The sequence below is a fragment of the Pseudopodoces humilis genome, chromosome 2 (assembly GCF_049639895.1).
Source record: "Pseudopodoces humilis isolate 2021_Gansu_Grassland_sample_001 chromosome 2, ASM4963989v1, whole genome shotgun sequence".
Classification (NCBI taxonomy): domain Eukaryota; kingdom Metazoa; phylum Chordata; class Aves; order Passeriformes; family Paridae; genus Pseudopodoces; species Pseudopodoces humilis.
This window is the reverse complement of record NC_142201.1, coordinates 31,630,239-31,657,520: the sequence shown is the minus strand read 5'-3', so window position 1 is coordinate 31,657,520 and position 27,282 is coordinate 31,630,239. Positions and strand designations below refer to the sequence as shown.

The window sequence follows — 27,282 nt, the reverse complement described above, 5'->3', positions numbered from 1 at the left end:
CGCCCGGGGGGCTGCAGCCGGGGTTCCCCGCCGCCCTCCGCCCGCCCGGCCGGGCGCGGGAGCCCGGCGCTTACCAGCCTCAGGCAGGGGGACGGGGACGAGGACGAGGGGGCAGCGTTTGCCCGAAAGTTGCGGAGCGGCGGCAGGAGCGGAGCGGGAGCGGCGGCGCTGCCCCCCGCCCGCTGGCAGGCGCGGCCCCGCCGCAGCGCCGCGCCCGCGCCGCCCCCGCGCCGAGCCCGCGGCCGGGAGCGCGGGGAGGTGTGCGGGGCGCGCCCGACCCTCGGGCACCCCGGCGGGGACCTCCCGCCAAGGGGCCGAGCCCGGACCCGTCGCAGCCCCGGGAGGCTTCGGTGGCTCCCCGAGCTCCCCGCACTGGTCTCCCGCGGGCAGCCCCCACCGAGCGCCCCCGGGCAGGGTCCCGGGCGAGCCCGGCCGGCACCGACTGTCCTCGGGGAGAGGGAGCCCCCGACACAGCCCGGGCGTGCAGGTGTCGTGTGACCGCGGGGCAGGGGCACCCAGCGCAGCCGAGGCTTGCCGGTGTGTAGGCTCGTTGCACCACACGTGTATTAGCGTACATATGTATACACACACCTCTAGATAGCCAGATCTTACCTATACTCCTCTTCCAGTGGATCTGACCTAAACCATCATAGTTCTTAAATGCTGACGTGGTAGGCTTATAGCCACGGCGTAAACTCTCTTTTTTACATCCTCACTAAACCCGTAGTTCATATATCAGTGTTGTGTTCAATTCACTCATATTCCTCCAGACCTGCAATAACTTCGAGGTTTCCTTGTGATTGCGTGTGATGCTATTCCTGAAAAATGGATGCATTGTTTCACAGCTTCAAGGATAGGAGCATTACACTCGCTACATGTTCCAGTCACATATATGAAGTACTGCATGCAGGTGCATTTTGAACTACGTGAAAGATGGAATGAGTGTTGTATAGTCCCAGTTCCTGGAGACTCTTTGAGATGAATGCAACGTTTTGCAGCATGCGCATCTTACATGTGATAATATATGATGATTTCACTATATACTGCTGTGACTGTATTTCAAAGTAACATACCAAACTCAGCTATTAAATTATCAGATCTAATGAGGTAGTGTATGTCTTCCAGGCAACGTTAGGGATCAATGAAGCACTTGGTTTTTTTTCCTATATCCACATAAAAGCTCTATGGAATGAATCCCTCCACTGAAATCAATATTGGTTCTGTAGCTCGTTGCCACAGAGGGTGCTGCTCTATGTGTGCCTAGTTCACAGTCTGCCCTGCCTGAGTTGAAAACTGGTCCTTAGAAATTTCAGTTTACATGTTTTTCCCCACCTAACAAAGCCAGAAATGTTGCCCCAAGGAGAATTTTCTATGTAAACAATGAATCATTTTCCTAGTATCGATCGAGTAAGATTTTTTCGGGCAGTTCTTTGTAATTCCTCTCTTCAGCATTCCCTTGAGACTCATCAAGGATTGGATTAGATGATTTTTAAAGGTCCCTTTCAACCCAAACCAGTCTATGGTTCAATAGCTCTATATCTGGTGCTTGGCTGTGCGAGCTTTACAGCAATGATTTATGATCTTGAATGCAGAGCCAATGACATACGTTGTTCCTCGTTGTTCCTTAGTGACTTCAATAAATATGAAGTTGTGAATGAATGTTGCTATCAGAACAGCTTTCCCAGTGCTTAAAAATATCTGAGTTAAGTAGTATGAAGTGCCAGTAGTTTCTCATGATAATGTTCTTGCCTAGGAGTGTTTAAATCACATTTTTTTACAGCGCTTTGATTTATAGTACAAACTATTTATATCTCTATATAGGTGATGTTGTAAAAATACGCGATCTTTAAATAATTTTACAAAAGAGATATGCCGGAATATTGGCCTAGGTTTTAACGCAAGCGGGTGAGAGCTTCGGCCTCTCGCTCCAGCTCCCTGGCGAGCAGAGCCGAGTCTCGGTTCCTCTGACTCCCTACATCTTCTCTGCGAAGCCATATGCTGCAGATCCGCTTCTCAACACCAAAGGGAGAAAGCGTTTAGGAACTGGGGGAGCAGAATAGCAAGAAAATGTTTAAGGAAAGCTTAAAGAAAAAGAAAAGATAAATGGTACAGAACAGTTTGGGTCGGAAAGGCATCTTAGCGATCACCTACTTCCACCCCCTGCCGCGGGCAAAGACCCCGCAAAAGCGCCTTACTGGGTGAAGCAGCGAGCAGAGAGACGCCGGTGTCCCGCACGGCCGCTCCGCTCCGAGCCGCCGCTGTCCCCGCCGTGTGGCGGTGGGCGGGCGGGCGCGGCGGGCCGGGGCTGCTGCGGGAGCCGCGGCCGGCAGAGGGCAGCACAGCTCCACGCAAGCGGCGGCGGCGATCCGCGCCGGGCACCGCTCGCTGCTGGGGCACCAACCGGGCTGCTCCGACGCTGACTGCACAGCCTGGCGGGCTGGAACCCGGCACCACAGCGGCTTTGGACTGTGCTCGCAGTTATTGCCAGCAATAGAGAGGCCGCTGCTGTGAGGCCAGCGGTACCGCGCGTCTTCCGCGGTGTGTTTCTTCAGGCACTCCCTTGTGGTTCACACCCTGTTTGCATCCTCAGCTTCCTTGTCACGTTTTAAAGGATACCTGGAATTTAGTATGTGAATCAAATGTTTTCTGTTAGGGTCAGGGAATGTTTTGTTTGGTTGATTGTTCTCTGTGCTGATGTGTAGCAAAATACTAACATGACCATTCTGTACAGTGATTTTCTTTCAAATTTGGGTGAAGTTTGCACGGTCCCTCTGACAGTTCTCCTCCCTGTTTCACTAAGTAATGTTGCTTATTTGCAGAGATGAATGCATTTGAGGTCGATCATCCTCTACATGGGACTGAAACAATAGTGCAGGCAAATTGGGTTGTGATTTTACCATGGCACATGCTTGGGAGCTTACTGGGAAACACACACCTACCTCTCACTGTTAGAAAATGGCCTGTTTTGACAGTAGCCAGAGGTACCTCTGTAACTGATCAAGTCATTCCTTCGCAGGAGAGTTACAGAGAACTCGTGAAGTTGTGTGGAGGTGTGACATGCTGTGGGAATTGGTGCGAGTAGGCTCTTCAGAGGCATTCTCCTCTACCTAAACAATTCAATTCAATCATCTAGGTAGCGAGGACTGCCTGTTCTCTTGAAATCTTTTGCCTTTGGCCTCTTAGCTAAGATTCCATAAAAGGCAGAGCTTGGAACAGTGACTTTAGTGATAGAAATCCTTTTCCAATAGAGAGCAGTCTGAATTCATCAGTCATTGAAGGAACCCCTAATCATCCGCCAATACAGACTCAGCTACTCTCAGTGCAGAGACTGGATTTGAGCAAAGGGTGAAAGGCTTGTTTTCACTCCCTTATTTTCTAGTGTCTGTAAAGACTGGAGTCATGACTCTATTGAGCCTGGGTGAGACACACCCAGAGTTCACCAGTATGCAAGAGGCATGCACGTGGTGGAAAAAGTCGAGCAAAGGACCAAGAAGAAGGACTGTCTGTCCTATGAAGGTGAGGCAGAGAGAGCTGGGATTGTCCAGACAGGAGAAGAAAAGGCTAAGAGTGGTACTTATCCAAGGATATAAACACCTGAGGGCAGGGGCCTGAAGCAGAGGGAGACAGACTTTGCTTCGTGTACTGACTGACAGTAAGTCCTATGAGGAGGGAGCTGTGGTTGCCTAGCCTGGAGAAAAGGAGGCTGAAGGGAGACCTTATTGCTCTCTACAGCTACCTGAAAGGAGGTTGTAGCCAGGAATCAGCCTTTTCTCCCTAGCAACCAACCAAAGGATGAGAGGAAATTGATTCAAGCTGCAGGAGGAAATGTTCAGGTTGGACATCAGGAAGAACTTCTTCGCAGAAAGAGTTGTTAAGTATTGGAATGAGCTTCTCAGGGAAGTGGTGGAGTCACTATCCCTGGAGGTGTTCAAGAAACAACTGGATGTGGCATTTAGTTGAAATGCCATGGTTTAGTTGAAAAGGTGGTGATCAGTCAAAGGCTGGACTTGATGATCTTGGAGGTCTTTTCAAACTCAAAGGATTCTGTGACAGGAAAAGTTACAGCAGTCACAAATTAAAAGACATGACATTCCATCTGAATACAAGAAGACATGTTTTACTTTGGGGGTGCTCAAACATAGGAACAGGTTACCCAGAGAAGTTGTGAAGTCTCTGTCAGTGGAGAAAAAACCTGAAGGTAAATGATCCTGGGAAACCCACTGTAACTGATCCTGTTTGAGCACGAGGTGGGTCTCAGTAATCTCCAGAGGCACCCTCCAGCCTCAGCCATCCTGTGATCCTGTAAAGTATGACAACTGTGCCGTCCTGTGAAAGTCCAACTGTGTCATCCTGCCTAATTTATCCAAACCATTTCACAACTCTGTCTGGTAGTGAAATGATGCAAACAGCCTTGCTGACATGAGAGGTATTAGAGTCTGATAGACTTTGAAGCATTTGGTGTATTTCTGAATGGTAAGGAGGGATATTGATAGCCTTTTTTTCTCTCCTGTAATTCCATGGACACCATAAAACATGAACGATTTGCTGCATTTCACTTGTCTGCTGGGCCATGCTGCAGACAGAGCTGCTTTTAGGACCTGGTTTTTCGGTGGTTTATTCTGTGAATCCCAGTGGCAATAGGAAACTACTTGTCTGAATTTTGTGAAATGTGGCTGGTTGCAGGGTAACACCGAGAAGGACTGCTCAGGGGTAAAGTTGGTCCCTTTTTGTGCAGCACAGAAGACATTGGTGGTGCCATTTTGAGAGAGAGGCAGATGCCCACATGCAGTGCTCCAGCAAAATTCCAGCTGGTTGTAAGAACACCTCTAGCAAGCAGCACTGATGCTTCTTTGTGCTATTTGTTGTGATTCCCAAATCTACAGGTTCAGTGGTTCATCTGAATCTAATCCTGAGCAGTGTGCTTTCTGCATGGATTCAGTTTAGAAATAAATGAAAGGCTGCATTTTCTCTTTGGCAGTTCATCCTCTCTGCTATGGGCAACCTTCAGTCCATTTCCACATATTAGACTAACAACTGAGCAAATGTTCAGGGTGTGCCTGAATACTGTTGTCATGGATTTATAGAATGTCCTAAGATTCAGTGTTTCTGAAAACCACTGTAGGCACCTTACAGAGGTCCTTACTCCAAGACTAGAACCCTGGGTGCTGGCAGCCTTATTTCTCAAAAGTGGCTGTCAAGAAATGTATTAGAGACTTTGCCCCATTAGACAAGCAAAATGTTTCCTAAAGATACATCCCACTCCCAAAGGAGTGGACATAATTTCCAACATTTTTCAACTCATTTTAAGGTTTTAATGCTCTAACCCTTGGATTAGAGTATTAAAGCAAAGATTGTTACTTAAAGTGACATCCCTGTCTTTCTGCAGCCATATAAATGTTCCACTTTTTTCTCCAAACCCATTTAGGTGTTTGACTCCTTACAACTCCCTTGTCCCTTACCCATTCTCTCCTCCCTAAAGGTTAACCCAGATGGTGGTGGGTTTCATCAGCCTTGATACTGCCCTTTGCTTTTGCAGGGAAATGTTGCACACAGGCAGGTTCTGACCATTTGTTTATATCAGTTCAGCTTGCCACTGAGATAGGCCTTTTCACCTCTGCCTTGGAAAAGAGAACTTCCTCCACACCAGTGAATAGCAATGAAAACTCAGAGTGAAGGGTCAAACCTTCTTACAAATATTTTTCCCATGGAAGAATTGTGCTTTTATTCATATCCTTACTAGGTTCAGATGTGAAATCTGCTCCATGTTCCAGCAGCCTACCAAAGACTGCCCTTGAAACACAAATAATGAAAGCCAAAGGGATTTACAACACATCCTGGTTCATGGTCTTAGATTTGGGAGGCAAAGGAGCTACCTAACAAAAATCCCTCCTGCATCACATAGTCCACAAATTTCTGTAGTACTGTAAACTCTGACTTTCTGTTTTGTTTTCCTCTTGTGTTGTAAGAATACAGGCTCTTTTTTTCTGGATATCCTTGACCTGTGGCAAGTCACCTCTTCCATGGGTGTTATATCCCATAAACAAGGGCCTGCTGTTATCCCACTTTGAATCTTCCCCTGGCTGCTTCTCTTGTTGGCACTGTGCTTTTAGCAGAGATAAGTTTGTGGACACAAGATTTTTACACACAAGTGAGCATCAACTCAGAAAACCTCTGAACCGGAACTTTATGACCCTATCATATGTGAAATACCATTAGTTAATTTTTTTCAAAATGATTAAATTTACTGGTTATTATTTTCGGTAGGTAGAGTAGCAGTTATATTTGTGTCTGAAAAATAATGGGTCATTAGGGTAGCACTGCACATAATCTTTAAGGCCTCAGCCTGGTGATTTGAGTGCAGATTTACTGTAAGATGCTTCATGGTGCACTCCTTGTGAGGATAGAGCGCGCCCTTAAGGATACAGAGGAGCAAAACCCCATCTAATTAAGAAAGTACTTTGTGGAGAATAACCACAACAATTCATCTTCATACATATGATTCCTGAAGAAATCTTAAGCAGGATTAAACTGGAGCATGCGAGCTCTGCATCAATATTCAAGGCTTTATGCATATGATACTCTACATGTAATTCCTTCATAAGAGGAAGGAGAGAACAAATCTTAGAAGGAGCAACACAGAAATTCATTGAACTAAGAGGAACAGATCAATGTTGATAAATTCTTTATTAAGCATGAATTCAAATATTCATAATGGATGGAAGGTGAGTGTATTAATGGACAATGTAGGACTGTAGCAAAATAATGTACTTACTGATGTTAAGAACAGAGTATTTGAAGTTTAGAAATTGGTTAAATACAGCCAAGAGGAATCAAAATCTATTTGACATTCATAGTAAATCAGTGAATTCTATTGTGCATACATACACATGTATTTCTCTCTCATATTTGGGTTATAAGATCTACATATTTATGTCTATTGATACATGTATGTACATATCAACTGTCAGCTGGGTTTTGGCTATGTAAATACTAAGACAAGACTGGATGTTCAAAGTTGTTGTGATAAACCCAGGTCTTTTTTTGGCTGCTGTAGTTTCCTTTTTTACTGCATTTCCCTGTGTTGTTTATATGTGTGCTGGGCGTACTGACAGAACTCATTATTTCTGTTTCTGATCAATAAAGGTAACTGTCAAAGATGCCAACAAATATTAGTATCCACTTTTGTTAAATTTCACATAAGCTTTCAAGTCACCCTGTTTGTGATTCATTACAATAATTAGCTGCTATAGGAAAATACATTAGTGCATACCATTTGGAAAGCTGTAGATACTACTTACATTTATTTTAGGATTTGCAATATACTGATTTTCAGTCTGAATTTATTGCAAAGGTTAGGTGGGAATAAATGTTCTCAGCAGTTCCGAATCCCATTAAATGTGACTTCTGTTGTATAGACGCAAGTAATATCATTAATAAAATTTCAAGAAAAATGAGTTTTTAAGTTGTTTTATCGAGAATTAACTTTTATTGAAATTGAACAGAGCTGGTTAAAAAAAAAAAAAAAGGAAATTACCTGACAGTGCCTTGTTTTTGAAAATATATTGATGATTTCAAATATTTACAGGAGGTTAAATATAAATGAAGTATAGCAACCATTAAAATATACCACACCAATGTAGGTGATGCCAATCCTGCAGCTTTGTAGGAAAATATTTTGTCAGTCTCAGTGCAGGAGAATTCAGAAAGATAAAAATAGTATCATATATCAGTCAATAAGCCAGATCTTCATGCTGTATTAATTGGCCAAGTGAAGGGCAGCAGAACTATGCCCATACATCAACTGAGGTTATGCCTGGAGTGTGACCCAGTAATTATGACTCAGTCAATGAGAGTTTGTTTGAGTCTGAAGAATGAGATTTGGCACAAATATTAAATAGAGGCTTTTTTTTTTTTTATCACAAATTTATTCAATGAAGAATGCAGGTGGCTTGCTCACCAAACAACTGCAGTGGAGCCTCAAATTTGCCAATTTGTATAAGTCAATGGAAAAAAAATAGATTAAAACAGTAGAGTTAATAATCATTTTGGTTTTAATATTTCTGAAAACATCAGTGGGATGGAAGATGAGGCTATAATTGCAGAAGAACTTAAGAACAGCTGTGAGGAGACATCATATAACCCTTGCTTTGGATGTTGACTTGAGCTGTGAGAAAGTGAAATTAACTCTTTGCTGTGGGCAGTCATTTTCTTTTTGGGCACTGGGAATTTTTTATGTGTTTTCTTTGTTCTCTCCTCTTAGACTGTTCCAATTTTACAGAGGTGATTGAGTGTTCAACATATTTAGGAATGTAGCAGATTCAGTTTCATTCCTAGGTGCACGGTGTTTTTCTTGACATCATGTGCTTTTTGAAGGAAGGAGCCAGGCATATGAATGGGAGGGACAGGGCTGCATATCTATTGTGTCTGGTCCTTCTTTAAAGTCCACAACAACTCTGTTGACTGCATATTTTTGAGAAAGAACACTGCTTGCTTAAGTAAGATAAATTTGATTTACCACATTGCCTTTCACCTTAAGCAGCTGAAAACTAGTGGATTCGTTTAGGGCTATATACTTTGAATGGATGGCAGACTGCTGGTCAATTGTCTGTAAGAAACGTTACCTGCTTGTCTCAACAGATCACTTGTGGATACAAGGAGCTAACACCCATGTTAATTTTAGCAGCCCAAAAGTGGGAATGGTCAATGAGCACAGCATCTCAGTTGCACAGAAGAGGATCAAAAGAGTAGCTTCAAAGAGAAAATAGTGACTTAAATAAATCATAACCACTAGAACGATTGCAGTTTGATCTTACTGGTGTTTTCCCAGTTTACTAAAAAGAACAAAACAAGAGCCATCAAATGTTAATCAGATGCTTTTTGTGTAGAGTGCTGGGGCAGCATCCTGGTTATGTCCAAGACAGCAGGAGGGAATGAGTTTCAGGTGAAGAATCCAAGAAAAGAGAAATTAGAATTTTGTCATGTTTCTTTTAACAGGCTCTGGCTGGATCTGTCCCTATTTTAGCCCTTTTTGTCTCACATTGGGTGTCAAAAAGGCCTGTCATGATTTAAGTCCCCTTCCCAAGCCCAGGCCAACCCCCCTTCAGGGTAATTCCCCTCATTTATATGACAGGCATGACATTCTGTGGTGTGGAATATCCCTTTGTTCAGTTTGGGCCCTCTCCCAGCTATGCTCCCTTCCCATTTCTTTTGTCTACCTCCTCACTGGCAGAGCATGAGACAAGGAAATGCCATTCTCATTCCAAATACAAAACACAGCACGGTAACAGCTATTGAGAAGAAGTTAATTCTACCTTTGCTAAGAGCAGGAGAGCCTGCCAGTTAGTTTTCCATTCTTACCTGTGTTTCATCATGAAATGCCATTTTTTTAAAATCAGATTATGGTGCTTATATCATTTAGCTTTTTGAGTTCCAGCATCTACATCATGGAAAAGAAAATTACCCACCCTGAAACCACCAGCAGCCTGGTAGCTAAGGCATTCACCTAGGTATGGGTGAGCCCTTTTGTAAGCACTGGACTGAAGTATTAGTCTCAATGTGAAGATAACTCCAAAATTTTGGCATCTGACCTTTAACTGTATGTCCTATTTTATGGATGACCAGCTTGGGCTGCCCAAGGCTTATAGAGCGCTTGAAATGGTAGACAAAGCTGGTGAGAGCTGTGGTTTCTCAGCACTTCAGACTGCAAGGCAGTGCAATCTCCAGTAAAGTGCTCAGGGTTGCAAGCCATGAATTTTAATCCTTACTCTGCCACTAATTCACTGTGTAGCTCCAGGCAAGTCCCTATCTCTTCAGCTGTAAAATGGGAATAATAATAATGGTTTCCTATCTTTCGGCAGCGATAAATTCATCTGTGTTCTTGAGGCATGCAAATACTACAGTGATGAGTGGCCCAGAAAATACTGTGAAAAAATGAATAATTCTGTATTTACAGCAGGCTTTGGGTGTGCAGTAAATAAGGCACTGCTAACTGGCTGGTGAAGATTACTTTTCTAAGTAGCTGTTTATTCAGTAGGTACTGTGTAATCAGTACCTACTTATCCTGTGTAATGAATGATAAACATTCCTTGGGGGGAAAAAAGGGAGGTAAAGATAGATTTCAAGAAAATCTTAATACTGATTTACAGGAAAGTACAGTCAGGATTTCATCTTTCATTTAGGTTCTAGTGTTCCTCAACTTTAAAGCTCTTGATTTTGGCAGATATCATCATGTTCTTCTGAGACAATTGTCTTCTGTGCAGGTACATATTTAGGGGTGGTAACCTGCTCCCTGCCGTAAGACAGAATGGATGCTTTACTTAAAAAATAACATTGTGACTGTGCACATGTATCATTCTTCATGTGCAATTATTTCTGTCTGAAAAACAGGAAAAACTAATCTGACATGTTATTTTTTTAATGGCTTTTTTGATCACACCATTATAATCCCGTTCTTGTATTGCATTTTTCTGAGTTCTCAGGTAGTTTCAAGGTAGGTGACCGGAACAATACAGTGTCTTTGTCTTTGAGTAGAAATAAAATTCCCCTAAAGGGCTCCTCTCTTAACAAATAAATTTCTGCTGTTGAAAGTAGCAAAAAAAATAAAATGAAGGCCACTGCACACAGTGGAATGATAACACTTCAGATTTTGTTAGAGTAGTCTGAGCATGTTTATCCTGCAGTTTAACTGCTTATTAGACCTTTGCTATCACATCTCTTAGAAGCATGTGCAACCCACAAAACAAGCTGCCAAATGTCCCTTTACAATTGCATTGTTCAGAAATCCGTATTATCATTCTGGCTGGGTGGATGAGGGGGAAGAAGTTGTCTTCCCTGTCTTCAGCAAGGTTTTTGGCACTGTCTCCTATAGGATCCTCAGAGGTGAGCTCAGCAAGTGTGGGCTAGATGAGCGCACAGTGAGAAAGAACACACAGTGAGATGAGCACACAGATCAAGAAGTGCACGAGAGACAAGAGCTCAGAGGGTTGTGACCAGTGGCACAGAGTCTGTTTGTAGACCTGCAGCAAGCAATGTACCCCAGGGGTCAGCACTGGGACCATGCTCATTCAGCTTACTCATCAGTGACCTGGATGAAGGGATGGAGTGTGCCCTCAGCAAGTTTGCTGATGGTACAAGGTGGGGAGGAATGGCTGACACACCAGAAGGCTCTGCTGCCAGCCAGTGAGACTTAGACAGCCTGGAGATGAACCTAATGAAGTCCAGGAAAGGCAAATGCAGGGTCCTGTACCTTGGGAAGAACAGCCCTAATCTGCAGCACAGGCTGGGGACTGACCTGCTGGAAGGCAGCTTTAGAGAGAAGAACCTGGTGGACAGCAAGCTGTCCATGAGCTAGAAGTGTGTCCTTGGGGCCAAGAAGGTCAATGGTGTCCTCAGGTGCAATGAGGAGGACACCAAAGAGGCCTGCAAGTCAAGAGAAGTGATCCTCCCCATCTATTCAGTCCTAGTGAGGAAGCACTGGGACTGCCATGTCCGGTTCTGGACTTCCCCACTATAGAAATATAAGGAGCTACTTGAGACAGTCCAGTGGAGGGCTATGAAGATGATTAGGGAATAGATCATCTCTCTTGTGATGAAAGGGTTAGGGATCTGGGACTGTTTAGTCTGCAGAAAAATGAAAGGGTATATTATTGATGCGTACAAATATCTTAAGGCTGGGTGCCAAGAGGATGGGTCCAGACACTTGTCAGTGGTGCCCAACAACGTGATAAGGGGCATCAGGCCCAAATGGAAACACAGGAAGTTCACTCTCAGTATGAGAAAAAAGTCTTTACTTTGAGGCTGACAGAGCACTCAAACAGATTTCCCAGGTTGTAGAGTCTCCCTCTGTGGAAATATTCAAAACCTGCCTGTATTGTGCAACATGAACTAGGTGGACCTGCTTTAGCAGGGGGCTTGGACTAGACAATTTCCAGAGGTATTTTTCAACCACAACCATTCTGGAATTCTAGAATTCTTTATTTTTTACACGTGTATATGAGGTGTTAGTGCAGCAGTCCCCCAATGGGTGTTTTTGAGTATAGTTTTGAGTCAGGCTTACTTTTCTATACAGAAGAAAATCTATGTTCTGCCAAGACAGAGTATGCATAGATTTGTTAGTCTGATCTGCACCCCATTTGGTGGTGCTATATTTAAAATTAGGACATATCAAATTAGAATCGTGGTATTTGCAGTAGTCTTGAGATAACAGGAAATCATCCACTGCATAATACTTACAGCCCCTCGGTGTATCTAATAATGTTTTGTTGTAATCTAGCTCTACACAATTCTAGACATTTACTTGATGTTATTATTTGTGATATTTAAGATCTATTTGAAATAATAAGAATATATTGCATATAAAACAATGTATCCTATGCCCTCAAAGGATATTTAAATTTATATCTTAAATTAAGTTTTTTTCTTGCTACTTACAACATGCAAATAGTTTGGAGCAAATTATTTCCATAAATGTTTCTTTATTGGCCCTTATCTTATGATCTACACACATAATTCACTCTAGGCATGTGAATTTTTGGCAACTGAACACACATGCAAAGTTATAGCAGTGATTAACTCAGTAGAAACATATTTGCAACACTTTGTCCTTTAGGTTTTTATTTTTCACTTAACAAAGGGTGCTACCAGCTATGAGCAGGATACAAACAATAGGCACAGAACTATTGTTGGGGGATGGCTTTTACCTCTAGTCACTTATGAATTAAACATCTAATGTCTCACATTGAAAACATTTTAAGAATAGTTTGCATATAAAAAGGATGACTGTTAAAAAGATTTCAGTGAAGAAATCTTCAGCGTGTTTTGAGCATGGCAGCTTTGCTGCTCAGTAAAACTTTGCCTAAAGTACATCACCCTCTGCATTGTTGTCTGGCAGAATCTGATGGCCTAAATCTCATTTGGTATCCTTTTCTATGTGTTTGCTGTTGGTATGTCTACACCTTCAGAGGCACCTAAATATTAGAAAACATGGTGAAGTAAATGGAATGTGGATTATTTGAATGTGAATTTTCATGTGGGTTCCCTCATGAAAGAGAAGCCAGAAATGTCCTTTTTATTTAGCTGTTGATAAGCTCATTGGAAAAAGTCTCCTACCATGATCTCCCATGAAAACTGTGGCCACTGAGATAATGCCACTATTGAAAAGTATGAGATGAACACAATTGCAACAAGCAGAACTTCAACAGGGACTGTGCTAAATACAAATTCTGTGCTAGAAAATTATTGTAACCTGGCTGTACTTGGAGTCAAACATAAAACTCTCATCTTCCTGGAATAGCACCCTGATGCTTGTAATCAAAACTAAATTGAAACACCGATGTCTGTTTCTTGGTGTCAGGGAAAGAGATTAAGGGAAAGGAGAGATCACTGTCATCTTTCATATCACAGAATGTACTTTGAAAAGGTCAGAGTGACACCAGGGAAAAACCTGAGTGAGGAAAGAATGTACCATCTACCAGTACCTCAGCACCGGCTGTAACACAGAGCTGCGAGCAGCACCACAAGCAAGGCTATAATAAGAAACTTATTACTGTTAACAGAATCTGTGGTGGCCAGCACCAACTATGCAATTGTGGCTTGTTTAACCCAGTTATGACTGCACACAGGCTTACATTTAAAAGACAGGAATTAAGTGTGGAAATGCTGTAACTGTTTCCACTGAGATGCACGGAGAGAATTGGGTGTGTTTGGAAGGCCAGGCCCAGGTGACAGCATGAAAACCTGAGCAATGCTCCATATTATATAAATAGCCTGAATCATTCAGAAGATTTCCTATCTTTAAACAAACAAACAAGAAAGCAGACATTGCTGCTAGGTCTTCAGATGCCGACATAAATAATGACAGCTTTCCCTGTCATTCTCTCTATTGCATGTAGGCACTCCATGGTATTAGTAACTTTACTAATGTGGGTAATTTCATTTCAATCTTATTTTTAATTGTTATCATCCTCCCAATTTTTCCTTATATGTATTTCCCCAGTGGCTAAAAGATTGATGATTACCCTCCCATTAGCGAGGAACAAAAAGATGGCTTCAACATTATTTATTTATTATTCTTTTTCTTAGCTGGAAATTGAATTATCTACTCCCTATTTAAGACCCTTCTAGTTAAAATGTCACTTGTCATGAACTAAATGCTCTTTAATAGCAGCAGTACATATGTTCCTTAATAGTAACAGGACATAGCTAGCTAGCAGAGCTGAATAGGAGGAGAGGACAAAAACTTGGGTGTAGAACTGTGCACATCTTCACACAGAAATAGATTTTGGTAAAATCTTCTGACTTCTGCTGATGAATATATGAAATAATATAAATATTATATCCCATAATATCCCATGCTGTCCATGTTATAAAGCTTTCCTCTTATCAAATTCCAAAGAAAATTATCCAAATTTATCAGAATATTCTAAGGAAAATTACTGCTGTATCGGATGGTACATCAAGGTCTCCAAAGATTATTGGAGTTCCCCAGAGTTCAGGCTAACCAAGTTATTTATGGTGGTTGCTAGAGGCTGCTATCCAGTACCACAGTATGGTAGGGGTCTTTCCAAATTAAAAACAAAGTAAATTTGTCAATCCATAGAATTTATTAGCAAAATGACTCCTGAACTCATGCTATGTCACCATGCAGTCTCCTCCATGTTGTCTTTCCTGAAGTTTGGATTTACAGAAGTACTTTAGCTCTTTCTATCACTCTGAGCTGCACATGTGAGAGATTTGCACCACATTTTATTTAATTTGGGATATACCAGTTCCATATGTTTGCTCATTCTGGCTTCCTATACAGAAATGGCCAGAGTGCTCAAGCAATTCCTGATGGGAATTTCCAGCATTTTTTATTCATTCATAAGTATCCACAAGAGATATTTCCTAAGGGAAGGTTTGGCATAATGCTAGCCAGCCCTTGGGACAAGGAGGGTGACTACAGCATGTGAGGTGTGTGTGTGGGGGGGGGCACAGGCACACCTGTGTGTTTGCTCCCACACTCTTCTAAGGCACTTGTGCATGTTACTGAGGACTGTGTCATGCAATGCTCTCCCATTTCTAGGCTATCAACCATCCTTCAAGGTAGCAAAATAAAACCTAGCTACTTTCCACACTGAGCAAACCCCTAGGAAAGGATGTGGTGCATGCCTGAGAAAGGTGCAGCATCTGGCACGTCTGCCATGTCCGACGGAGCCCCAGAGCTCCCAGTGGGCTGTGCAGCTTGCCATAACCTCCAGAGTAAGCATGTTTCTGTGAGGCACAATCTGGCCCATCATTTCATAAAAACCCCTTAGTTTAGCACAAAAATAGTGACCTGTTACTTAGAAAAGTGTTTTCTTTTTCTATGTATTATTGGTTTTTTACTTATTTTTCAAAGTGGATTGTGTGCATAAGTGTCAATGAAAATGGATCTAAAAGAAATTACTAGAACAAGAAAATAATTATTTCTGTTACAAGGGCTAGATTCATCTTTCCAGAAGGGGAACTGAAAAATATGCTGGAATGTACCACATTGAAACATAGAAGATGTCAGCTCCATCATTTCCTTTTTCAGTCTAGTATTAATTACAGTGGACTTGTAGCAATTTCACTTAATACTGAAGTGATCATATTAAGACAGGAATAAAAGCTGACAAAGTACATGTTTTATTCAATTTGCTACTGTTTTAAAGAATGAGGTCTTAAACTTTCTGCAAGTTATTATTAGATTGTATGCATTGAAGACAAAGCATGAAAATTTTTAAGGCATAAGATGACATTGATTTCTATAACAAAAAGGAAATTTGGCCTGAAGTTCAGCGAACTATGGCTTATTTTCATTATAGATACTTCTACTGAGAGACTCTGTTAAGACCTAAAACTTCTGCTGAATGCATCCAGTGAAATGGCAAATTTCTGTACAGTTGTAAGCACAGAAGGGTGGAACACTGGAACTGCCAAAGCACCCTATTCAGTGATTCCCTTACAGAAAATGAGTAAGAAGAGGACAAGTGTTTGCACAACTACTGAAAGAGAGAGCAGTTCCCTTGTACTGAGCAGCAAAGAAGGCCTGGGAAGGCTGTGAGAGGGTCCAGCCTCTCTTTCCCTCCTGCTGCGGTCCCACTCTGCTCTGGGTGCCCCAGAGTCCCCACTCTGCCTGAGGTCCACATGCCAAAATTTCAAGATGTTTAGGAAGCTAAAAAAAAAGAAATAAAATAAAATAAAAAAATAATCCAGGCTGCTAGTTTGGAAGCAATGAGAAACTTTCTGGTGATCAAGGAATTAAAATTCCATTGGCTGAAGGGCCAAAATTGTATACCATGGTACCCAGCATTCCAGGGAAAGTCAACTCTTCCATAACTCTCAGGTTCTAGCAATCTGCAGCTTAGAGTTAAATGTTAATTGATGTTTAATCATATATAATAAATCTATATTTATATAAGAGTTCTGCATGCCAACTTAAGGGTATTAGGATGTCTGAAGTACTGTAAAATGGATGTCTAATTGATTTATTTTGTCTAAAGCACTGTTAAATGTAGACTTGCTTTCTATATGGGAAAATATAACTTCTGTTTCCTAGAAGTTACAACAAAGAATTGGGGATTAGGAGGCTAATATTCTCTTCCCTATCTGCCAGGGAAACCTTATAACCAGGACTCACAGCTTGACATTGATAGATGATTTAATTCTGTAGTGTTTGCCCCATATTTCTCAAGTGGGATTTTTAAATGGAGATTAATAACTGCTCTCCTCTCTGAGGTTTCAGATGTCCCAGTTTTACAATGTTTAATATATATATACATGTACACACAGCATTTGAGAACTTTGAGAGAAAAATACCAAATATAGTTGAAAATTATATTAGGGCCTTTTAACCAGCTTGCATGCATGGTACAATTTATAAAGCTGCTGATGAACAAAGCCAGGCAATTTAGAGATTCTAGTGGATGACTAAACACTGTATGAATATGAATAAAGGGGTATGAATATGAATTTTTTTTATTGTTGCTTACAGGGAATAGAAAAGTATTTCAGGCATATCCAAAACTGCTTATAAAACTCTTGATAAACTGAGGTGTTGAAATGTGTGCTCTGGATTTCATAAGCGTTTTTTCAGGCTTCATTACTTCACTGTGTCTTTCAATAAAGATGGAGGGAATTTTGAAACATCATTTTATTAAAAACATATTAAAAAATCATCCTTTAAAAGCTATTGGTTTTTTGTTTGTTTTTTTTAATTTACCAAGGTCAAGAGGAGATCTGAGAGCATTCTAATGTCACTGGATGTTTATTTTGCATTTAAAGAAAATAAAAGTTCTAGCACTACTGCAACAGATAGGGAGATGTCCCAATATATTCAGGACATGTAATGTTCATATTCACATCTCAAAATCCTGTACGAGAAAAACGGTGTTAGTTCTTCTGATTCATTTTTAAAGCAAAGAACATTTCCATGTTTTCCAATTCATAGAACATTTCCAATCTTTCATAGACTGGCATGACTATTTAACTACACTTTATAGCTCTCTCACCCTCACACTTGATGTGGAGTAGGGAAGACGCAAAGATGCATAGGCTCCTTTACCATCTTGTTTCTCTTTTGAATCAAAACTTCTGATGATTAAAGAAGAGCAGATAAAAGAAAGTACTCATAGCTCAAGGCTGTGATATAATGCACTTAGAGGTCCCAAAGGCAATATTCTTAACATCTACAACCAACCCTGAAACATAACAGAGTAATATAAATGTTAGGGCTGGGCTCTTAAATTCAAGTTTCCTGACACACTGTGGGTTGACAGCCTTTGAATTTATAAACACCTCCTATCTAAACAACCAAAAGGGCTAAAGATCACTTAGAATAATTATTTTGATCTGTACTTGCAAAGCAGTAGCAACCTATGAGAAAATATTACCATGTACACATCCAGCCGATTATTTCATCTGATCATATGTGGTTTCATCATCTTAAAATTGCTCTGCCATGCATAGCTGGAGACTAGTTTTATCTGTAAAAGCGTGTGTCAGGGGATTCATAACCCATTTTAAGTATTTGTGTATAACTGCATACATTTAGCATGTTTTAGAATGGATCAAGAAAATTTTCTTCCTCATGACATTTTTTCAAATGACTGAAATACTTGAGTCTTCAATGGAAATGCCTTCTCTTAGTTCAGGGTTTTTTTCCATAGTATTATTAAAAAAAATCCAAAAAAACACCAAAACTTCTACAACAACAACAACAACAACAACCAAACAACCAAACAAAATAAAGTACTTTTTGTTTTCTGTGCATTGCCTAAAAAATCCAAGGAACAAGCCACAGAAATTTCTTTAGAGACCAAGGGCACCTTAATTTTTTGCAGTAAAAGTACCTGAGGAGTATCTAATGGGGCCTGTCAAATTGATGTGCTCATTGGCATGGCTATTGCACAACAGCTCTGAGTTCAGCACAGAGCATGTTAGCAACACCTGCTTTCAGTCAAAACTGTCATGATGTTGGGCCAAGGTGACCTCTTCATTTTGTAATACGAGTTGTTGAAAAATATGCACAGTGTCCACTAGGATGCCTGAATGAGAACTCAGGGCTCTCTTCTGAATCCAAGTAAATTGCATGGAAAACTCAATCCCTTTGTGGGGAGCTGCTCTTCACAGTCATGAGGCTTTCAAGGGTAGCATCAGCTATTCTTTAATGAATTAATTTTTATTTTTTACAAGACTATTATCTTTCATTCTGAAAACTAAAACCAAAACCAAAACCAAAACCAAACACCTATGAAGAGCTTGAGAGAGTAAGCTTGGTTTAAAATCATAATTGCTTCTGCCACCAAAATTGACATGAGCCCCAATATACCTTAAAATTCAATATACATCATGTCTTTTATAATACAGATATGCTTATTGAACATATATTCTGGTCTGTGAAATGTAAAGTGGTTTATTTCTAAAGTTTTTTTATGAGCACTAGCTACATCTGATTTTTTCTTTCTGAGTAAATGCATGTTTTACAACAGCCCTCTAATACCTCAGGAGGGTTAGAAAGACACTGGCAAACTTTTTATCACCCTGGGATGCATGCAAGTGCTTCAGAGGAGCAAGTATAGAAAGCAAAAATGTGCAACTGAATGAATTTTTGAAGTAAGAAAAGTAAAATCCGTGGTTTATTTGGACCAGTGGGTAGTGTAGTAATGAAAACAACAGACATTTTAAGGTGTGAAAGGTATTTAACTGCTGGCTCAGGGTAAAGCAGAAACATGTATTTCTGATTTCATTGAAGATAATCATTCCCAGACTGAATCAAGCCAACGTTGTGTCAATTTGCTGTCACCTGACAATGGGCAGTAGTAGTACCTTGGGAAAGGCATATAAAACAGGACAGATAAACCCCAATTCTTTCCCAGGTATAAACTTTCATTTTCAAGCAGTCTGAGGTTTATGGATTTCCTCAGGCAGAGGGTGCATTCACATCATTGATCTTAATATCTATTGATGGAGCTTCTTCTCATGCATTTGTCTAATGGATTCTTGAGCCCATTTATATCTTTGACCTCCACAGCTTCCTCTGGCAATGAGCCCTACAATTTAATTATGCATTGTGTGATAAAGAACTTCATATTGTTTGCTTTAAACTGACCGCCTGATCATCTGAGTGCTTCTCTGTTTTTTATAATACACGTGATAGCAAATAATCATTTTGGCAGCTTATGAATTCATATACATCCATCATCTCTCTCCTCCCTCAACTGTCTTCCAGACTTAAGTGTCTCAGCCTAAATATTTTTATTCCTACCAATTCCATTCCATATTTCTAATCATCCCTGTAGCTCTTTCCTGCACATTTATTGAGCTCTCAAGCACTTTGAGATGGAAGAGAACAGCACGAAGCTTTGAGGGTGTGGGTAGAACACAGATTTCTACAATACTGTACTGATCCTCTTTTGTTCTATTAATTCCTGCATTGTTCTTAGCACTTGTTTACCTTTTTGACCTCTGCAGCTGGGACCTTCACTAAACAACTTGCAGTGACACTAAGATCTTTAGTGTAAGGATAATGGAAAATTTATGAACTGGTCTTGTATGTATTTTCATGGCTTTCCCTATGCCTATTATTTTTATATTTGGAAATAGAATGCATTAAAAAGAAAAGAGAAAATAAGCTCTGTGGGCTAAAATAATGCTCTACAAACTACAGAATTTGAACTAGAACTAGACAAATTCAAGAATATCAGTGATTAAATGTGAGCAAACAGGGGTCCACAACTTGATATAGTCTCGCTTCATCCTTCTTATCTTGCTCTGAAATGCCAACAAACAGGTTTGTAGACTTGCTAATTCATTGGCATGTTTCTGAGCAGTACCAAACCTCCCATGTCTGGCTGATGTCAAAAGGAGTCAAGAGTGGCTAGCCCTCATAGAAGTGGCTCTGAAGAGTATTGTTCTAGTAACTGTTTATACTATGTGACATTGTCACTTCCATACTATTTGTGGAGCTTGATGCTGGGAAAAATGAATTTCTAGAGAGGTTATGAAAGATCAAGGATGCTATAATGTCATCATAATTACATGTAACTTGGGCATCAGTATTACATAAAAGCATATTGAATGCTTACTTAACATAACATTTGAATAAATCATGTTTAAAATCATGTTCACTGAAACATTTATTTCAGCTAGAGCTACACAGTTTAAGCTGCTCATACATAAACATTTTCGGCATTATTTATGAAAACTTGGCTTGCATCCACTTAATTTATATTTTAAAAAAATAAGAGATAGCTATGTGAATCTCATATTTATAGCAAAAACTTCCATCGTCTGCTGCTTACTGAGGTTTCAGCAGATCTACAATGGTAATTCAATAACTGTGTCTACAATATCCTGGGAGCTTTAAACACAGTTTCCCATTTTTGCATTTGACATTTCAGTCTGTACTTTCTTACTTTTCCTGATAGGCTTCTAGGTACTAAAAATAATTAGTTAGTGCCTATCACGCTATGTGACAGTGATGCCCTTGAATACCTAACGTGGTTAGCTAGGGTTGAACCTCCTAGGAAAAGTGAATTTTATTGACTTGTTGATGCAAGTGCTTCACTGCTTCTGAAGTTTCTGGAAGGATAGTTTGCAAAGTGGGTTGAACAGTCTTGAGGCAGAAGCCCAGAATCCGCTGTTCTAGGGAGTGAGATTTACAATTTTGCTGTTGCAACCAATAGTTACTACACCAAAGCCATGTAGAACGGGCCTCACTCGGCCTCTGTTGTGCATGCTGGGTCAACCAACAACTCTATTTTCTTCATTTCGAAGTGAATAAGGCTCAAACATAATGAGGTATGCATTCCCTGAACCAGTGGAAAGGGAGTTCAGCATCGCATTTGTTTTTCTTCCCATTTGTAAATAGCTTGTGTGAGATGTACTCCGAGAATTCTTCCCAAAGTAGAAAAAGCAAGTATTTTTTTCTCAGTGGTGGCCTTCCATGTTCAGATGCTTTCAATTCTAAAGCTAAAATATCTCCCTTACTGTTAGCATTGTCTTACAAGCTATAAAATAACCCTTTGTATCTATATTTTCACGCTAAATCATTTTGTTAGATACGTAACATCAAGAGTATTTCTTAAGCATCCTGTGATTCATTAGCATTGAAGTATAGAATTGATTGGGTTGGAAGGGACCTTAAAGATGATTTAGTTCCAATCCCCCTGCCATGGGTGGGGACACCTTCCACTAGATCAGGTGTTCAGAGCCCCATCCAGTCTGGCCTTGAAGACTTCCAGGGATGGGGCATCCACAACTTCCCTTGACAACCTGTTCTAGTACCTCACCTCTGTCATAGTTTGAATTTTTTTCCTAATATCTAATCTAGATGAATTCCCTTTTAGTTATAATCTATTTCTCTGTGTCAGGTAACTGCATCCTCTTGTAAAAAGTCCCTCTCCATCTTCTTATACGTTCTCTTTATGTACTGGAAGGTTGCAATTAGGTCATCCCAAAGCCTTTCTGTCTCTGGACTGAACAAACCCAATTGTCTCAGCCTTTCCTCATAGGAGAAGTGCCCCACCCCTCTAATCATCTTGGTGCCCCTCCCCTGGATTTGCTCCAACAGGTCCATCTCCTTCCTGTTCTGGGGACCCCAGGGGAGGATGCACCACTCCATGTGGGGTCTCACCTCACCCTGCTGGCCATGCTGCTTTTGATGCAGCCCAGGATATTAATTGGCTTTCTGGGCTCCACGTGCACACTGCTGGGTCATGTCCAGCCTCTCATCCACCAGCCTTGTATTGCAGCCTTAATACAAAAAGGATGATGTATAAAATTCTACTTGCATTTGGATAAAAGATTCCAGCAATTCCAGAAATAAAGTATTAACTTAGCAGCTTTTCTGTTTCTTTGCTGCCCACTTAACATTAGCAGAGATATTCTTCATGGAACTCCAACCTAAAGACATCTTGGTCTAATAAGCTTTCGTAGGGCAATATGCTCAATGTACTGAAACAGATTTTGCCTTCATTCCCATTAAATCACATGAATTGGATATATCTTAGGCAATACTACCTACCCAAAAGTTAGATGTCTTGCTAGCTATGGGCTATTTGTTCATACTTATTAGGTACTTCTGGAGGGTGATTCATTTATACTATTTTAGTCTATTTCAGCCTCTGGAATTTCTTTCAGTCTATGGACTTGCTTTTGCTGTCCTCATTGATTATTAAAGTAGACCATGGTAACTAGCTCAGACTTACACATTAAATCTCTGATGCTTACATCAGCAAGTAGGAATCCCAACCAGAGGCATTCTGACTCATGGTGTCATCCAGAAATTGCGTGGTCTTTATGAAAACACACCACATTCTAAGTTTGCAGTTCAGGGAAGTCCTAACATTCCAGCATGGGCTGTTCCTAGCATGTTTTTCTGTATTATATTGAGTGGGCCTTCAAGAGAGCTGGAGAGGAAAAAAAAGGAAAAGATAAACTATTATTTCTGTTACTTTAATAACCCTAAATGCAAAACGTTATCTCTTTCTAGCAACAAAAACTCCACCAGCAGCCCTACTGAAACCATATGCCCTCCATTTGATTTACCATCAACTACTGCCTGGCTGCACACAGAGCCTCTCTGCTTAATAGTGGCTCTAGGCAAGTGCATGCATAATATTCAAAGCAGTTTTGTTCTTTTATTAAAGTTGTGATAAGGAGGCAAAGCATTTTAATGGGAATAATCAATTATATAATGATATTCATATACAACAAAGTGCTTTTAATATAAGTACTTTTAATGTGCCGCTTTTGTGACGGGGGAATTATTTTTGTGATACTTTCAGAAGTATGTCTCCTATTGGTGCCAGGCAGACAGAGCCACACGAGGAGACTCCTGAACTCCATTTACTCCTCATTCACAAGAAGGCATTTTTCACTCCAGAGACCACATGATTTTACCACTCTGCTGAATAAGAGAATTTCAACATTAAGATGTGTCTACATTTTTTTGCAAGAGAAGAAAAAAAATGGAGTGCATTATTGGTCCGAATAAAAGCTGATTGTGAAACTCCAACACCTAAAAGATTAAATTTGATTCTTTCCTGTTATGTTTGCCTGATGGTTTTTCTGATCTCTGCTTGCTATTATCATCTCTCTACCAATACAAAAGCTAAGTTAATTTTATCCTGCCATTGGCATTTTTGATGATGGATGTCAAAAGTTATAAACACAGAGTGGCCACACGTGATGTTTTGCCCAGTTCTGAAAATTTTCACAAATCTATTAATTAAAGAAAACTCTATTGTATTCAATTTTTTTATTTCTTTTTTTTTATCTCATGGGTATGGATCTATTTAGGTAATGAGATGGAAATCAGATACTTATTCCATCTATACTGTAGATTGTCATTTAGAAGTGATGCCCTCTTCCACCCATTGCTAATTTGCTGTAAGTCCCATGCCAGTTGCCGTGGTTATAGGTTGAGCTGTGTCTGTCTCCCAAGTGTGTCTGGGAGCACAGTCCTCAAGGATGGTGAAGGCTGAGCTTGCTGAGCTTGCTCCCTGACTCTCTGTATCCAGCCTCTGCAAATGCAGTGGACATTCCAGTCCCTCGCAGCAAGTTGCAATGTGCACTTCAGATGAGAGCCCAGCCATCTTCCTGTCTCAGCACTGACCATGTGATTCTATCAAGATGAGATCCCTAACTATAATCAGGAGATATATTTGGGCAGTGTTCAGGCCTCAGATGCTGCTTCTCTGCTATTCCTCCCCTTCTCTCTCCTTCGCTGGGCTCAAGAAATTACCCGATGGGGGTCATGGAGGAACAGAGAGCTAAGAAGTGTGAAGAAACGAAATGGTACTTGAGAATCAAACCCCAACAGAGCATGCCCAGGTGTGGGCAGGCATACAATACTCTGATCTTTAAATCCAGAGCAATGTGGTTTGTGAATCTTGATGCTAGAACAATCAAAATAACATGAAATATTGTGAAATTTGCAGTAGGATTAATCTGAGGATTAAGCGTAGGTGTCTACACAAGACCTGGGTGTTCCCATTATGTCAAATGAGATCTAGTCAACTCAGTTAATGTAGCCTTTGTATAGAAAGCTGGGGGTCCTTCTCTTGGGTGGAATCTGACCTGGGAGTTTCAGCCCAATTCCCATACACAAGCATTCTGAGCCACTGGAATTCTCCAAGGTGTCCCCCTGGAACTCCAGTTAACTCTCCAGTAGAGTGTGGGTGTCATGTGGGTCCTGTGTGGTAACTGGCAACTCTGTGCAGTGTCTCAGCTACCTCAGGGCACCTTAAATGGACCAGATGTTGGCAGCCAAGTTGAGCCCAGCCCAGCGCTGCCCGCTGTGTTTTACACGGCTGGCTATTTCAGGGAGATCCAAGACATGAGAGAGGGCCCACATCTCCTTACCCGATGCACAACAGGGTTGAGCATTCACAGAACTCAGCTCTTAATATCCTTTAGCCAGTGCATATTTAATGTAAAAGGCAAAACCACTCCAGGAACAGGGACCAAACCCAGCATCTAACTTTCCCATGTAAGTGGAGCTTAATGCATCCAAACTCAGGATCATTTACCCCGTGCTTTTAGTTGCTTCTCTTTAACTTCTCTAAGCAGACAGGTAAAGTAATGCACAGAGACATAAATCAGATAGTAAGATACAAATCAATACTTATTATGGAGTGCCTCTTAGATTCATCACGCCTTCTCAGAAACTACTTAGCTAAAACTTATATTTTGTTGCTGATTCCAGAAAAGCCAACACATTTCAGACAACATTTCTTGCTCTCCCTTAAATCACTAGCACTATTTCAGAAGAGTACTTTTTTCCCCCCACATGTTCAGAAACAATCCAACAAAAAAAAAAATCAGGAAGAAACCCTCTTTTTTCTAGTTAAAGAATACAAAATGCAGTCTGCAGTCACATGGATTTCAATGGAAAAAGCTCAAAAATATAGACTCCAGCTTTGAATTTTCAATATACCCTTTTTCATATTAACCTCAATGTTTATTCATACCTAAAAATATTCAAAATATCAGAGTTAAATTATTTACTCACATTGAATACAGTGCATTAGACTTTAATGTATTTTTTTTTAGTTTTATTTATTAAAAAAAATTAAATCACTGAATTGGATAATGTTCATCTGGATCAACTGGAAAACATTGCTGAAAATTATTCACATAGCTCTACCAAAAACATATATTTTCATTGTATTTTTCACAAAAGCAGTTACTATTTTTTTCTTTTTTCATTTCCTGGCAACAGAGTCATGGATCTATAATTAAAAACCCACTTAGGCAATTTTCAAAGGATTATTACAATCTTGTCATGTGAGGGGTTGACCAAGTCAATTTATAGGTTATTGTTTTTCCTCATTTCTAGATTCTACAATGATGGTCTGAAAATATTTAGAGCCATAAATGAGGGTTTTTTTTGGGGGGATGGACACAAAGCATGCAACTAATATGCTCTTTTTCTCTCTTTTTAGGAATGCAGTTGAAGAAAACAAAAAGTTATATGCAATTTATGACACAAGGTGAGCTACTAAAAGTACTTAAAGCATGTTATTATTACCTGTAATAGAATGTAAATCCTTCAAAATGTTTAAAATTATCATTAATACTTTTTTCCTGAGCCACAAAGTAATCTTTAAGGCAAAATGAAAAATATTTTAACCCATCACACACAATTCTATATACTTAGTAATGATTTCCCTTTAAATATAGTGATCTCCCCCTCTGTGTACACTGCATATGACAAAGAAATACCATTACACAACCAGCTTAATTTACATGTTATTTCACAGATGGAATATGGCCCACAACCCTGATCTGTGTATTATGAGCTTAACTGTGTCTGCTTCTGATGCCAGTGTTTGGGGAATGAGAGCAAAGGGCTAGCTGGCACAGCCTTGGGAAAAGAGGATGCATTTAGAAAGCCCAGCAGAGTGCTGTGCCTTGGCAGTGGAAGGCTGTGGGTGCCACCTCTGTATGAACACACCTCCACATTCTGCAGCCTTTCCTTTCCCCCCATCCTTCAGGGACTGGTTCCTGCTAAGGACACTCCTCAGCGTAAGCAAAAAAAGGATTTGTGTCCTTCTCAAAGGATAAGAGCAAGACATACATTATATTTTCACTTTATTCTACCCATAGCTTTTTCTCTATTGCCCTGGATTTTCACTTCCACAATTGTGTCTAGAAAATGAAAAAATTTCACTTCACATCCTTCTCATTGCTTATCCTGTTTTATGTGAGTGTTTGCACTTCCCTCCCTTTGGTGGCTTTTTCCTTGTCTTTCCTCTTTTCTTTAAAATTCAAAGGGACATTTGGATGAAAATGCCAGGAATGAACATCTTGGTGTTTTAGCTAGTCCTAATACAGATGCATCAGTTCGGATCCTGGCTTGATCTTCCTTTAAACATACATAATATTAAATATAAGCAATTCAAACAACTCATGCTTGTCTTCTTCACTCTGTATAATCCCCTGCAAAAGGAGGCTGGAATCTTAACTTAGAATTCTGGCTGCTGTTAGTAAAAAATTGCATAACCAATAATTATCACAAATAAGATTCATAAAGGTATTGATAAATATGAAAACATAAATATATGGACTGTATCCATCTGATGTAGCCTTATAGAAAAAAAGGTAACTGCTGCATACTGTTTTGTTAAGAATAATGTGCTCCTTAGAAAGGGATTTAGATGAATCCACTCAAATAGAAATTTAACAAAGAAGTCCTGTATAAAATAGCACTTCCTCAACTGCAGTTACAGTAAAAAAATAAAAAATGTCGTAACTCAGTTACTTGTCTGGTTTTCC

At 40.4% G+C, this 27,282-nt stretch overlaps 2 protein-coding genes across 6 annotated transcripts in view; one reads left to right on the top strand and one right to left on the bottom strand.

Moving 5' to 3' along the window:
• Positions 1-631, bottom strand: part of GABRA5 (gamma-aminobutyric acid type A receptor subunit alpha5) — a 56,662-nt gene extending 56,031 nt beyond the window's left edge. For 3 of the 5 annotated variants that reach the window (XM_088052181.1, XM_088052178.1, XM_088052177.1), the window contains exon 1: positions 75-198. The gene's annotated coding sequence lies outside the window, so the exon portion shown is untranslated. Of the gene's footprint in view, positions 1-74; positions 199-612 lie in introns of those variants that run through there. The other 2 variants (XM_088052189.1, XM_088052187.1) reach the window with 2 other exon arrangements.
• Positions 1-27,282, top strand: part of GABRB3 (gamma-aminobutyric acid type A receptor subunit beta3) — a 196,492-nt gene that overhangs the window by 48,233 nt on the left and 120,977 nt on the right. The window contains exon 2 of the mRNA XM_088052172.1: positions 25,950-25,997. Within this exon, the coding sequence (XP_087908298.1) occupies positions 25,950-25,997 (48 nt within the window). The remainder of the gene's footprint in view (positions 1-25,949; positions 25,998-27,282) is intronic.